The 15,438-nt window shown below is 40.2% G+C and overlaps 1 protein-coding gene across 5 annotated transcripts in view; it reads right to left on the bottom strand.

The window, feature by feature from the left end:
- LOC137992437 (uncharacterized) overlaps positions 1 to 14,794 on the bottom strand; it is a 35,623-nt gene extending 20,829 nt beyond the window's left edge. The window contains exons 1-7 of one of the 5 annotated variants that reach the window (XM_068837804.1): positions 14,569 to 14,794; positions 13,246 to 14,259; positions 4,704 to 4,802; positions 3,898 to 4,098; positions 1,259 to 1,391; positions 826 to 1,004; positions 224 to 439 (exon numbers count right to left, since the gene is read on the bottom strand). In XM_068837804.1, coding sequence (XP_068693905.1) covers positions 224 to 439; positions 826 to 1,004; positions 1,259 to 1,391; positions 3,898 to 4,098; positions 4,704 to 4,794 — 820 coding nt within the window. In that variant the 5' untranslated portion in view covers positions 4,795 to 4,802; positions 13,246 to 14,259; positions 14,569 to 14,794. The other 4 variants (XM_068837797.1, XM_068837788.1, XM_068837812.1 and 1 more) reach the window with 4 other exon arrangements.
- Between the last annotated feature and the right edge of the window lie 644 nt (positions 14,795 to 15,438).

Below are 15,438 nucleotides of genomic sequence, written 5' to 3'. Positions count from 1 at the left end.
ATTTTGTGGACAAGTTTGATAACTTCTTAACTTGGAAATTTTTGAATCCGCTAGCATATTAAAATGTTGATAAAATTATCCAAGGGAGTTAATCATTGAAACACATTAAAGTCACCTCGTCTAATGACCCACCAATGTATACTGGAAATATTTCATATTGAATTTCACTATTTCATTAACATGATTTCACAAAGTTCCAACAAAGAAGATTCCAAAACCTTACCGTTACAGTTGTACATCATATTAACTTGAAGAGCATCGAGCCGAGAAATCCTCTTATAAGGGCGGGCCCGTATTTTCAGCAGTGGCTGTATGGTCTTTCTTCTAGGCGAGCGGGAAAAGGCGTTGAATTTGTAATGCATGATACTCGAATAATCGTATACTGTCTTCATAGAATCCACTGCTTGCCATGTTTGTTTCAAGAATGCGTGTTCCCAACCTAATTAAAGGAGACAATACCACCATTTTGTTCAAATTACTTGCTTGAGCTTTTAACAGTTAAAGGGGTAGTCTCATGGGAATTATCCCTTTATTTCGAAGAAAAAATTACTAAATCAATTTCCAGTGACCGTTTCATTCTTAAATTGCTTCGGGATCACCGCATGCAGTGAGATAAAAATCGAGTAAATTTAAAAAGGAAAATGAGCCACACTCAGTTATTACGGAGTTCATCTAAGATGCAAGAGGTGATTCTGAAGAAACTTTGGCCATTAATTTTCGTTTGCCATCGGTAAACAGGTCTCCTTTGCTTTCCAGATTTTTACCAACAATCCATGACATTGTCCCTTTAAAATTGCTTTAGTTTAATGCTTTTAGTTTGCTGACCTTTGACAACATTTTTCCATACGATTCTCACATGCTCGTCCCTGTCCGGTCTACTCTGTTCGTGCCAAAATCCAATCACGTGGCCCAGTTCGTGCACCATCACGTGATGATACTCGCAGCCGTATCCAGCGGACACTTCCCGGCGTTCGCTTCGGGCCTTGCCTACTGTGCTGTAACAACTGCACGAGAGAAAAAGGATATAAACAGATTTTCGTTTTCATTATTCATGCAATTATGTTGCCCGAAAGATCATTTTCATCATTTATCATCATTTATTTGCCTTTATGTGTATAACAAATTTTAAAAAAACATACAGCAGGTTGTTAGGCGAGGAGACCTCAGGAAATCACCAGGCTTATAGGAGTCCTATAATGATGACTATAAAGATGACATGACCATGGCTAAGTCGAGCAAAATGAGGAAACGGTCTTACTGAGATCCTCGCAAAAATGTCACATAATCCTTTTCTTTTTCCTCATCTTTTCTTGGCACGAATTTGATGCAGGTCTTGGATTCCCAGTCATTCATAGCTAATCTGATAATCCTTTGAAGTTCAGGCATATTGTCTGCAACAGGAACGAAAAAAAAGCGTCCAGTTTAGCGTAAGTAAGATAAAAAATGACATTTTGTTCCAAGTCTTTTTTCTTTAAATAATCTTTCACGGCCGACGAGGAGAGCCTCTAGTTCTGAGATTAGGAAGGGCGCGTTGTTCACTTTGGAGTGCCTCCAAAGAGATGGTCTTTGTTCGCTTCAAGAGACTTGTTCGAGTTTACATATTCCTGCTACGGATTCTAAAATTCACCCCTGCTTCCTGTTCAAATTAGTCATGTTCCCTCCTTCTTAGAATCTCATTTTGTATTCCACTCATAGATGGAAGCGTAATAATCACTTCATTCAATTCTCTACTAATTGGAAAGACTGGAAATCAAATCAAATTGAGCCAGATCAAATTAAGCCCGCAACAAGCTCAACGAACATGTGACCCTGTGTCCAGAAATCGAACCCGGGACACAGTGGTGGGAGGCGAATGCTGTCATCATTGTGCAAGCCAATCCAATCACAGTCTCCTAGCTTGAATGTGAACCAGTCAATATTAGTGTTATTATTATATGGCTCTATCTCACAAGTACTAGGAACTACCAGATTCACGAATTTGATTGGCTGAAATCGATATTAACCGCGGTCTATTTTCCCATCTAGACCAGTAATGTTTTGCGGTGAAAAAATTGCAAACTAAAATGCAAAAATATTGAGTATTTTTTTTTCTACCAATATTTATTTATGGAAGTGGCAAAAAGCATGATGAGAAAAAAGGTAAGGAGGCCGAGCAAACTTTGGCAGAATTAAGTTCAGCTCATCGCCACTCACCGTCGTTCTCAAGTAAAATGTCAGTCAGTACAAACCAGTTACATAAAGGAATTAAATTGTTCTTGTTTGCTATATAATAAACATCTTATTAACCGAGCTTAGTCAGTCTGTATGGGAGAATCTTGACCCCTGTCGTGTGTACAGACCTCACTGCGTTCGGTCTGTACTCACGACCTCGGTCAAGATTCTCCCATACAGACCTCCTGCCAGATTAATAAGAGCTAAGCATGATTTAGGTTAATTGTCTGATTAACATGTATTAGTATAAATACACAGGTGATTATACAAAATCGCGCGCTCTCATTGGCTCGCTAACTCGGATTATCAGCCGATAATCACCTCGACGGACAAAATGGCTGCCAGTAGTCGTTTTGCCACTGTAAGTTGAAGATGATTTCCCGTTGAAAGGTTTTTTTTTCTCTTTTTTGAAATAATCACCTGTATATTTATACTAAAACAATTATTCGCCTCAGGCTCAGTGATTATCGGTGAATATTCACCTCGACTTCGTCTCGGTGAATATTCACCGATAATCACTTCGCCTTCGGCGAATAATTGTTAATTACTCTCTTATTTACCCATATTTATTAAAGGCCTTATTCATAAATGGCGGTCACATTTATAATTTTTTTGTCCATGTGCAAATTAGCCTTCTGAGCAAGAATTCTTTTCAAGTCATTGTATGGTATCGAGGCTTGGTAGGCTAATTTGCACTTTGAAAAAAGAATTATAAATTGACCTCCATTTATGAATAAGGTCTATATGGTTGCATATTGTAGGGCAATAATTATGAAACTTCATTAACACAGCTCATAAGTTTGCAAAATAAAGTAGTTATGCCTTTACAACATAATATTACTCCACATTATGCAAAGTTAGGTCCACTGGAGTTCCGTGACGTTGTAAAATGTACTCATGTTTATTTTTGCATGATTTGAGCGACTTTCGTATGACCTTGAAAAAGTGCTCGCAATTTGTTTTACGGTACAATGTTTGATAAGATTAAAACAAAGCTTCTCTTTATTCCCGCAAAGGTTCGGTTCGATTGCCCAATTACATTACTGCATTTCAAATGACGTCAAAGCGAAATGCCGATCGCCTTCCAGAAAGCTCCATGGAAAGATGACGTGGTTTCCATCCGCGTTCGCTCAACCAATGAAAATTCGCGCTCGTTCGTTTTTGTTCGGTAAGCCAATTAAAAATATTTTACATTTTTGTTTACGTTCTGTTTTTACGTTATTTTTTAAGGTCATATGAAAGTCGCTCTATCTCTGTGGTGACAGATCTTACAATTTTTCTTCACCCTTAGTCTCTGATCAAAACAATTATTTCACACGAATTGCATCTTCTAATCAATTACTCATTCCTCACTTTCGAATCAATCTGAGAAAATTCTGCCCAACTGTACTAAGGAGATATTTCTGGAATGACCTTCCTCTTTTTATCCGAAACTCACCTTCAAACTTTTTAAAGAAAAGGTTGTACAAATTTTACCTAAAGCAATATTAATTTTCTTGTCTTGCAATTGTCTTCGAAACGTTTGTGTATGTGCATGTGTGTGCAAAGCGAATGTCACTGACCCTATTTCGTCACTCAAAGAAAGTGAGGAATTTCATACTTTTTTTCGGCGAGGCACAAATGTTCAACCAGTTTCAATGACCTATCAACTAAAAGCACATCCCATTTCACTCAAGCTTTACTTACGCAAGCTGCAGTCAAATACATAAGGAATGATTCCATTCTCCCACAATAATGTTTTCTCCCGGGTCGCTGCAGGTGGTTTGCCAGGGACTGAGCCATCGTCAGCTTTGATTGGAATATCCAGCAAGACTCTCTGATGGTCGGTCAATTTCATGTCACCGAATAATGGGAAATCTGGCATACTCTTAGGACTGGAGTTCTCTTCTGTTTAATGACAGAACAAACATTTTCACGTCTTTTTAAAAAGTCTACAGTGTTCTTCGAATGTAATCGATAACTCTCGTTTATTTTTTGTTTTGTAAAAGGATCGTCTGCGTTTTCGTAAATTTGTCAAACGGTCGATTAGACCAATTGCCTGTTTACCGAGCAAACAAAGCATTGGAGTGAAATGACAGCTACATTAAAACACTTTTGTTAACTTACTGAGCTTGATAACGCTATAAACCACAAGAATATATTTGTGAAGGGCTCTCTTTCAGAAATCAGCGATCTCGTAAAAGTTCAGTTCTGTGCTTGGACATACAACCGTGGACGAGACTGCTTCACATCAGACGAAATTACGGGCGCTTTCCTTTTTTCAGAATTGGCATGCCAGACCCGTCAGTTTGCAAACAAACTGCAACAATTTGAAGGAACACTTGGATGATACTCCCTCGATTTCTTCTGGGGGAGTATATATCATCCTTGAAGTGTGTTAATTTGAAGGCGTTGTAGAGTTAGTCTTTCCAAATCATAGTCCGGTCTGGTCGGTCAGTTCGTTCAAATGGAAAGCATCCTACGAGTTCAGAAACCAGAACTGTTCAGGTCACCTTTTTCGTCGTTATCGCTTGGTAGTTCGGCTACTGACATTGCTAAACTGGACACCATCAGAATCCAGGCCGACATTCGATGGAGTGTCATTTTGGCTCCTAAAAGAAACGACATTACAATTCATGATTTGCGCTACGCTTCACATGACTGTCAAATTATTAAGGCCAATAAACGTTTCAAATGGTCAGATACAATAGCTCCTGCAGCGAAATAAAGGGTTACAATTGCAAGTACCTACGGACACTAGTAGCTCAGTATCTTGGTAGAGGTGGCAAAAAAGCCTCGCCAGTCAAAAAATCATATCCAAAAAAGCAAGTTTTAAAGCCTTTTGATACCACGATGAAGATCGATCGGGATACAGTAGAGATAATGGTAATAGTACTAACGTTCTCCAAATGCTTTCAGACTAGTAGTGAGAGCTTTGTTATTTACGACATCTCGCAAGTTAGAACAACTGTCCACGAATAAAAATGGACATAACCCCAGAAAAACGAACTGAGCAGTTTAACGGAAACGCCACTGATAGCTTACCCTCAAGTGCACGATATTACTGTTACCTAGGTTAGTGAGAGCTTTTAATGAAAAACAATATTGCCAATAGCCGGTAAGGGAAGAACTAAACGTATTAAAATTGAAAGGTCACTGCCATCAAATGGCTAGTTTGCACTGAAGAAAAGGCATTGGGAATCATTCCGTAAACTTGTCAAGAAGGAAGGACCACACAGGCAGAAAGCAAACAATCGCACCGGATTTTAGTCGACTGATCTGTTTTGACTCATTTCTGACAAGTTCTTTTTAGGAGGTAGTGAGTACATCAAGGCCATTAGGTTCTTCTTCTTTTTTCAAAGAGAGCTTAAAAAATAAAGGAACGCCGTAAAAAGTCGTCGGCCGAATCGTCCTTGCTTATTTATGTCTTGGAAAATTGTTGTAATCTCTACGACGTAGATGGCAGGCCGGACTTGGATAAAGTCTTTAGTATACAATACTAAGTAACATAAGACAAAGGATCTATTAGCACTGAGTGACAACTCTCAAAACAGTTTTGCATCGCCTTCACGGCAAACAGCAACTACTGCAAAAGGCAGGATGTAGCTTGTCATAAACTGAACACCTGATATTTCTCTTTTTCTAAATTCGTCTTTCCTCATTTCAAAGATCCTCGATCTTCCCAGTTGACAGGCGAGGAAAATCAAACAAGTTTTTGTTTGATTTTTGGCGAAACGTTTCCCGGCGTTTTGGGCAAACGCGAAGCTAGATTTCTGTACTGTCATCACTGAATCTAAGGAGTGAACGCCCAGCAGTTCATGATTAATGAGACGTTTAGCTTGCCAGGGAAGCGTGAATATTTCAGTAGTGACCAATGGATAATCGGAAAACAAATATTCTCTCAGCGCGATCCATCCGAAGACATTCCGATTTTTAGGAGACTCGTGGGAGTTAGTCCATCAAACTATCAAACTGTAGGTCGCTGGTGACGATTGCCCTGCTACATTGCTGGGACGAGTAAAATATTGTTCACCTTGGCCGAAGTTCAATAACCGTTAGTTTGCGAATTCCTATTGTACTACACTGAGAACATAAAAAATTAATTGCCTTACAAAAAGCAGAACTTCGCGGACTCTTTTGTTTAAAAGAACAATAAAGTACGAAAACAAATCCTATGAAATAAAATAAAAGGCGAGTAAATACTCCATTGACTCTATTAGCAAAGCTGCAGCTAATTCAGTTTCAGAGCACGTTCCATTGCCATTGTTTATTTGCTTTTTCTTCCTTTGGTTTCGCGTGAAGTCATAAAAAAACTTCCCAGCCTTAGCTTCATGAGTTTTTGTCCACCGCGGGTTTTACAAAAGTTGCATTCTTTGCACTTTTTTCGTGTCCTAAAATGACGTCATGTTTGGTAACCAAGCCTTCAACATAGCGGGCAAAATGGCGGACGTTCAAATAGTCCTCGCCGTGGAGGTTTTTGCCGTCATAGTGAAGTTGAAACTTAAGTACAGCTCAAGAAACATAAATATTCGCTTACAAGGCGTCGCATACTCTCGTCAAAAGAAGTGTTTAAAAATGTGCATTGTCACCTTCCGTTGTCTCTAATCGACTTTTAGAACATCCAACAGGGGCACCCAACGTCAGTTTTCGTTTTCGGAAAATATCAGTTCGGAAGACGATTTGAGATCTAGAATTTTCGGGACATTTGTTGTAAAATTCTTACTTGCCTGCCTGTCCTAGGATTTTCGAACATCTAAAAAATGGTATATTGCCCATTTTAAACAGATTTTTACCCAAAAAAGGTCACCTAGAATTTTCGGGAGCCTTTTTTCTGGCTGAAATTTTCGAAAAGGTAAGTTTTGATCCCTATAATTTTCGGATCACTAGACTTTCAGCTAGGAAGTCCGAACAGATCAAAAACTTTTAGAGGATAAAGATATGCCTATATCTACAGTTTAAATACTAAAATACGTTTAACAATGCTATGTTTAAGTGGTTTTGAACTATATTCTCGTTGGGTGCCCCTGATCCAAATATCAGTCACGTACATTTTTTCAGTTTGTTGTCTGAACAAGTCGTCATGCGAGCTGAAGCCTCCGGCCATGACACCACCTGCACGAAAACCGGTCCTAGGTTGTTCACACGCATCTCTTTCCGACTTACATCAAGACAACGGTGGAAGAAGCTGAAATTGAATCTAAAGACAACAAGTCACGACGGAGTTCCTTTCGAGGTTTTCAACAACCTCAAGAAACATGAAACTGAACTTGAAATATTCGGGAAAAACATGCGGAGTGTTTGGATGCAAGCTTGTCGTTTCTAAGAGGACTCACCCTAAGCCTGAAAGGAATGGCTTACTGGATTTGTCAAAACAGTGCCAGGTATCGTTAAATCCTTAAATCGCCACTCGCAATGCAAATCCACTTGAACGCTTTCGAATTTTAATAAACCCTTCAAGTAAAATACAAAAAGACCAGCATCAAATCGGTTTAGCAGAAAAAGCGATTTCCTTCAAATGTTAAATACTTGGCTAGTTCTCCTATCCTCTAAATAATTTCAAAAGGAGAGTTTCTAATGCAAGCCAATGCAACGTTATTTAGGTCAATGATTCAGGGGCCAATAGAAACCAATCACTTTATCCGACCCCGCGGATACGAAACGCAACTGAGTTTTAAGACGCAAGTTCAGTGGATGTTACAATATTAATTAATGTTGTGATTTGGTTACAATGATACTTCTCTCGTTGTCACATAAGAAGAATTTGACCCTAACCCTGTTGGTCACTAACAACCCAAACACAAAGAGAATGATCCTTCCTGCAACCTCTTTGGAGTCTAAGATTCTCTAGTCTCACCTTCCCCTTTGTTGTGTCATTTTATAGCAAAGAGAATTTTGACACTTCACTGAGACTACTGCGAATGGCAATTATTCGATATTAGCAAGCTTACCATAGACATTTTCATCGCAAGAACCAAGCAGGTGTCAAGTTAAAAGAGAAAATTGCATTCGTAATAGCACTCTAAACTAAAGCTCCCTTTACGTTTCCACTTTTTAATCAATCAGCACCCGGCAAATCGCCGGACTCTTGGCTGTATCTTCCAGTTGTTTTTGTGGTCTCATTCGCTCAAAAGCACTTCAAGCTAATCCAGACAACGCGACCACCAACCTGTGTGTGGGTTCTTTAATCAACGTCCCAGGTTGTGAGAAAGGGCCTACGATTTGTTGTCTTTACTCGACAAGACGTGAAAGCTGAACCATTCACAGGTGTCATTACAAAGACATCAAATTCTCCAGTTTTTTTTAGGACCCTGAGTGTTAGCCCGGTCAGGGATGGAACACGCCACTTCCCGCTCAACCAACTGGGCCAACCAGTCGGTGGATCGGTTGTGGGTGAGGAGTTATGGATAACGAGGGTAGTGAGTTGCCCACTACCTTGTTCTCCAAGACGATTATCATTTTAATTTGTCATTGTAATTTGTATCTGAAATTAATAAAATGATGATTAATATTGATGACGACAATCCGCGAAATACATCCTGCATTGTGGGGAAGCGAACCGAACCATGTGCCATTGTAAGCTGCCCACTGATATGAATCCCCCCCCCCCCCAAAAAAAAAAAACAAAACAACAACAACAACAACAATAAATACAACTCAACCAACGTACCCTAAAGATAACAAAAACAAAACATATCAAAGAAAGCAAATCCAGCCAAAACGAAATCTCTGGGTGCAAAGGTTATGGACTATGATTGAGTGTTAGTCGTCTGATTTCACGGCTATGATTTTGCAGTTTCATCATGTGGTTCTTAACTAGCCGTTAACGGTTTCCATGTTTAGACACAGTTGAGAGCTGGAAATAGCTTTACCTACTTCTTTTATACCGTTCTGGTGTTATTGAGAAACTTATCACTGCTGTGAAGTTGGGGTAGATAAACGAAACGACCAGGTCGAGCCGGTTCATATCATGTCCATCACATTAACCACAAAGAATCTTCTTTGCCCCCCCAAAAAATGTTAGGAAAATAATCGCCTCGTGAATGGAGCTTTGTGAACACGCGATGTTTTGCAGTCAGACGAGGGAATAAAACAGGCGGGAAAATATCTCGGTTGCTTTTCCGTTCGGAAAGTTCGGTTTTGAGCTGAGCGAATCCTTGTACATCGAGTGACATGTGTTTGCGAATTTTTACATCACCGTGAGGCGTTGATACAGCCTTTTCTTTTAGGTAGGGGCTTGTAACTAAGTAACATATATATCATGCAGCGTATGCTGACGAGTAACAACTTCAACCACCTATTGCAACAGCCTTCTGAATAAGTACACAATGACTAGTCCAAGAAACAAGTGCCGATGCCGTGTACCTCTATATCCAGAACCAACAGACAAAAAATCTTTAAGGAGCAATCCTTTTAATACGTTTTAATAGAAACATCCCAATTAGTGGTCGTCAGATGGTACAGCAAGTGCAGTGCAATCGCACAGCCATTGGTTTGAGTCCAGTTGAAGCCTGTTCAAGTTGCGTCATGAACTGCAATGATCACTTTTGCTTAGAACCGCAATGTTTCGTTGGGTGGAACGCGGAACGCTATTTTAAGATCATTGTAACTTGCATCTATGCATGTACAGCGCCCGGACATTGAACTGGCCCCTGTCCTAGCATTCACGAAAAAATAATTAATTAAATTAAATAATTATCCAGACAATGTCAAAATCGGATGACCTTGGGAGTTACAACTTACAAAGCATAATTCTCGTAAAGCGAATTATATTTCTATCATCGGTGGATCAGACTCAAGGTGCTTTTCCGGTATCACAACGTTTATTTACCAAAATGGCAGAAAAGTAACCCAGATAACGAAAATAAATCAATTTGTCTTGACGTCGGTAGATTCTAAGGGGTAATCATTATTTTAGCGCTAGAATTAAGATATGCGTAATGGTGGGCAGTTCCTCAGGCTTTAGTGTTGTTGATCAACGGTTACGTATGGTACTGTCTCGTGCAAACAATGTTTAGGACAAGGTGACGTTTTGAGCGATTTTGACGATGCCTCTCAAAACTTTTTAAGACTTTTAACATTTCCGGCAATTCTGCATGAAAATGTTTTGCCTCGGCTGGAAGCACTGGCCACACGAGGAATGTGACAGGTCGTAGTTTCATTTAGTTTTAGAGGACACGCCAAAAAGGGCTCTGCTGTGAAAACTGAACCATATAAGTGAGGATCAGAACCCAAAAGGAAGGTGCGGCGCTTAAGATCTTGTCTTACTCTTAAAAAAGAGCACGTGTTGCTCAGCTTTTGCAATAATGAACAGATTATGCTATCATGATCGATGGTTCGGGTGAGTCTCCAGAAGAATCCGACTTCCATCAGCACTCCTCTCCGCTAGACCGCAAGACAGAGTAACGAAAGTATGTTGCATGTTGCTAATGCCTTTGCGTGTGAAAATATGCTATGAGTCTACGTTACAAGTTTTGACATCATTTAATTGCTGCATCCAGCCGATGTCGAGAAACCCAGCCCCCGTCCCTTACCCCTCTAAGGGAGCTGCGAGTTGAATAGTTTGTTTTACACAGATCGCGATAGATGCATTAACTCCCCCCCCCCCCCCCCCTACCCTTCCTTTGGATTCGACCTTCAGGAGTCTAATCAATTACCACCAATATATTTGCGCCACATGATAATCAAGTGTTTTCGTTAGTTGAAATATGTTGAAAAAAAATTCAAGAAGGTGTTTAAAGCAAAGTTATAGCTTGCAGGTTCGTAACCAATAGCACGTTTTACCATGCAACCGGAAAACTGGAAAGGATCAAAACTGAGTAGTCTTCTCCTTGTTCTTCCATGAAGTTATTTTTGATGTGTTATAACTTAACTTTCGAGTGAAAACTTAGCCGCAGTGGGGTAAAATACTTGTAACTGAAAAACCCTCTTTAGGGAGTTGCAATAAAGTATGTATGTATGTAAATGCAGGCTCCTGCGGTTTTAGTAAGGTGGAGTAGCAATTCGCGTCCGGTATTTGAAAACTCTTTTCTTACTCGGCATTCTAAATGGCTGCGGAAAGCCTCAAACCCCTGGTGTTTCCAATTCATTCTTCAACTTGCGAAAAACATGTCCAGTGCTCCGTGGAAAGTGAATTGATTTGTATCTGTTTTGTATAAATAACCATTTGTTTTTGGCGCCGCGATATCTGAGAGTGCGTCTGCATCGCATGAGCGGGGAATCTCCTTGCAACTTAGTGACGTAGACATGAAAATATTATCTGCGAGGGGCAGCGAAAATTTGCGTCTGCAAAAGGAAAGTACAATGCACAGACTATAAACAAACTCAAACAGACGGACGTTACATTTCCTGGTTCATCAAAGCACATTGAAACGAACGGATCTCGTGCGAGTGTCGTGTGCACGGCATACCCTCAGTTCGCAAACTTCATATTTAGCCGCGCATGTCAACAAAGGCCTCAAGAATGTGACTGAAATTACACAAAAAATATCAAATAAATACCGCAAACTCACACATACCTGCTCTAGATTCAATTGAAACAGCCCTTCATTTATCAAGGCGGAGAAATGGACGCTCTTCGATTTAATTTAATGTTGTTGCAAGGTGAAAAAGCGATTGTACGATTTGATGTCTTTGGGTTAAAGGTTAAACCGCGGATTCTTAGGCGTCTTCGATTACTATGCTTTCTTCGCATTCACAGCATTAAATCCATGAATGACACTGATCCGTATCAAAAATCACGAAATAGCTGAATTTGCCATGACATTAAAACTGAAATACTAGACAGGGACGTTTAAACAATAGACAAAATATTTGGATGAAAGTCAAAACGAAAGTAATCTGTGCTGAATATAAATTTCCTGAGCCGGATATTTCGCTGAACTCCTGTCGGCTTATTTTCAAATGTTCTGAAATATTGAATCTCACTGGATTTTAGGCCGCTTATCGTCTTGAGCTCTTTTTCCATGAAATTAGGATTGAAGAGATACAAACGTGATAATCTGCAACATGTCTGCGCGACTTATTGAAAGCTAACTTAAAATTTCCCCTGAGTAAGACAAAAATGGAAACTCTCCAAGACTGGCACATGCTACAAGTGTGTATCAGTTTTAGGAGGAGGAGGAGTTTGGGGCAGCCCAACCTTGCCCCTTATGTCCACAACTATGAAGTATTACTTAGTCGAATGACTATTAGCCCTCAGCAAGCGTTTCAGTGGGGCACAGAGGAGAAATATTGAGAAGCGGGAAAAATGAAGTTCTCTTTCAGGTGAAATCCCACGGAAACGCTTGATACGCAGGCTATTTGACTATCGGAAAGCAAAACTACCGAGAAAAAAACATCCCTTTGGTTTAGGTGACGGGTGGTCTTAATTGTTTATTTTTGAGACGTTTGATTGTTTCAAAAAAAAAAAAAACGTAAGCACTTCTGGGTTGTCACAGAGAATCTGTAGACACAACGTAATACAACTAAGTATTGACAGGATTACAGAGACGAAGCTATTTTTAAATGAGTCAGACGAGTTTTGGAATGTCTTGGGTAACTTAATTGTGAAAGGGCTAGGCCGGAGACCATGCTATTTTAAACTGTCTCGGATCACACATGGGACTTCCAACGATGATAACCAGGGCCGTAGCAAGAAAAAAAATATGACTGAGGCAATGTCCATGGTTAAATTCTCTTCGTAGGTAAAGGCCGGTTTACACGGTGCGACTTGTCGGGCCGATTTTTGGCGGTGTCTTTGAAAAAAATCGGGCCGACAAAAAAAATCTGTTGCACTGCAACAGATTTTTTCTGTCGGCCTGATTTTTTTCAAAGACGCCGCCAAAAATCGGCTCGACAAGTCGCACCGTGTAAACCGGCCTTAAGACAACACTGGAATCAGGCTTTATTAAAAAAAATGAAGAAAAAATGACTGAGGCAAGTGCCTCGGTTTGCCTCATACTGGCTACGGCCCTGATAATTTAAATATGTAAGGATTAAGATTCGTTGGGAAGGGATGGTTTCACGAAAAAATTAAATTAAAGAAAAAGTTTGTTTTTAAAAGCGATAGGTACTAACATTTCCTCGAACTGATTGTTCCATTCATTGCAATGATATCCAAGTACATGGTGACTGAGGACTGACAGATTGTTGTTCCCTTTTTTTTTCCCTACAACTTCTCGGGTGTATTTTGTTTGATTCCGTGACTGCATTGTTCAACTCGGTGGAAAACGTGACTTGATGAACGAAGGCTTCACTTGCGTGTCTGTCATGGAAACGTTTGAACACGAATTTCCCATTTTCAGTGACGTTGTCGAAGTGGCCCGTTATCAGCATTTAAAATTTCTTTGTTTACCATGCATACATGAATTCACAGGTTGACAGTGAGCGAGCACACTCAGACTTAAGGAATTAGATAACGATCACGCAGAGTACTTTGTTATTCTGCCCTGAAATTCTTGTCTTCCCCGCAGCCGTTCTTAGTGTTGTCACGCAACGCTCGTGACGACACTTTGAACTGCTGCGGGAGAGACTTGCCTTGAAACAACCTTTGAGAAAAATCAAATGAGAGTACGTGAACACTTGCAGTACGTGACAGGAAGATGAACATGATCTTACAAGCTGTCAACGATAGTCTGATGTCTCCTGGCACTTTTCTTTTAATTAAATATTCTCGGCCGGTCGGGCAAAAGGCCTCCAACCGGATTTACTCCCCGGGTCGAACACGAATCATTCTCAACGCCGTCTATTTCTAGAAGCAAAATCTGAGCGTGGAATAACTGATTACTTTACTTGAAGTATTGATGCTCTCGCGAAGACTGTTGTTGGCGTGAGGAAGATATGCTTGGAACTGAAGAAGAAAGACCACAGGGAAAGACTTGTTTCCCAGCAAGGACCTCCACGCCGGCTATGCCGCGATGCTACCATGGATCTTAAACAGTCCGAGATCTCATGAGTGGCTCGAGGTTTAACATTGCCAAGAAGTGGGCACCCGTCCCCAATCCCGGTCATCGGGTCGTATTTGGCAGCAAATTCAACTAACGATAACCTCACTCACCCCAACAAATGTATGTTTACGTCTTTCCCTATCCCCTAGATAAGAATGTAAACACAACGAATATGAACCTTAAAATAACAAACGGTCATGTGAGAAAACTTGTACCATCTAGGTACAGTGTATTGAAGATCAGAACCATGCTTTGGGCTGGAATTCCACTCGTTGCTGAGAGAGGCTGAATAATTTTTTTCACTAACAATAAAGCATGACCGAGTGCAAATAAAACCAAGTCGTTAGGGTTACTGAAGCGGTACAAAGCATGAGAGAGAATCATGTGTATATGACTGGTTAACAAGGGGAAAACAGGCTGGCCATTTAAATAAATACAACATATAATTTGTTACCTTTGGAGCGGTCAACCTTCGAGGTTGTGGATCGGTGATAAAATTGAAATTCCAAGATGGCAAAATTTCAGTCACAATTTCGCAAAGAAAAAAAGATGAAATCGAATCTCGACGCGAGTGCCTCAGCTTTGTCCAAATCACAGGTATTTGTGCCTTTGTAATCTCTGGGAATCGCCGGATACAAATCGCCTCCGCTGTTGACTACTTTCCAAAAGCACTCACAAGAAACCACTTCCTGTTCCTCTCTACAGGCATACTTCCGGCAGAGGTAAAAATGACATGAGATGTAAGAACAATGATTTTGGACAGCCAATTCGGCTTGACATGGTCCAATAAGAATAATTAAGCAGCTGGGATAAAATTTTTGCACTCCTTCGAGGACTTGTTAAAATTTGGAGTATCGCATGATTTAATTTGCAGACTACATAACAAAGTTCTAGGCCACGAACGAACGTGACAAGATTTATAACCATGGACTCTATCAGCACCTGTCAACATATTTATTTGATTTATTCTGTGACGTGCTCATCACACGCCGCGTATGGTGTAATGGCATTATTTAACAGAAGCTCACAGTATGGTGAACTCATAATTTCTGCGCAGAATTCAAGAAGTGTAATTTTTAGTTTCTTTGTTTCACAAGAGGCGTAGAGAGGGTGTGGTAGTATTTCCGCTCAGGGAACTGGGGGAAAGGAGCTGTGCTCTTGAGTAAGGGAAGAGAAGAATTGTCTTCTTCTGATGTCAGGAACCCTTGCTGATGTTGAATAAATACACTGTTATCTCTTAAAATGTAAAATGATACCGTCGTGCGCTCTTAACAAGAATCAAAATGGTACCCTTTCTTTGGCAGCGAGAGGAGGTTTCCCGGCG

Source organism: Montipora foliosa, chromosome 1, assembly GCF_036669935.1.
Source record: "Montipora foliosa isolate CH-2021 chromosome 1, ASM3666993v2, whole genome shotgun sequence".
Classification (NCBI taxonomy): Eukaryota; Metazoa; Cnidaria; class Anthozoa; order Scleractinia; family Acroporidae; genus Montipora; species Montipora foliosa.
The sequence above is the reverse complement of the archived record's forward strand: the minus strand, read 5'-3'. Positions and strand labels throughout refer to the sequence as shown.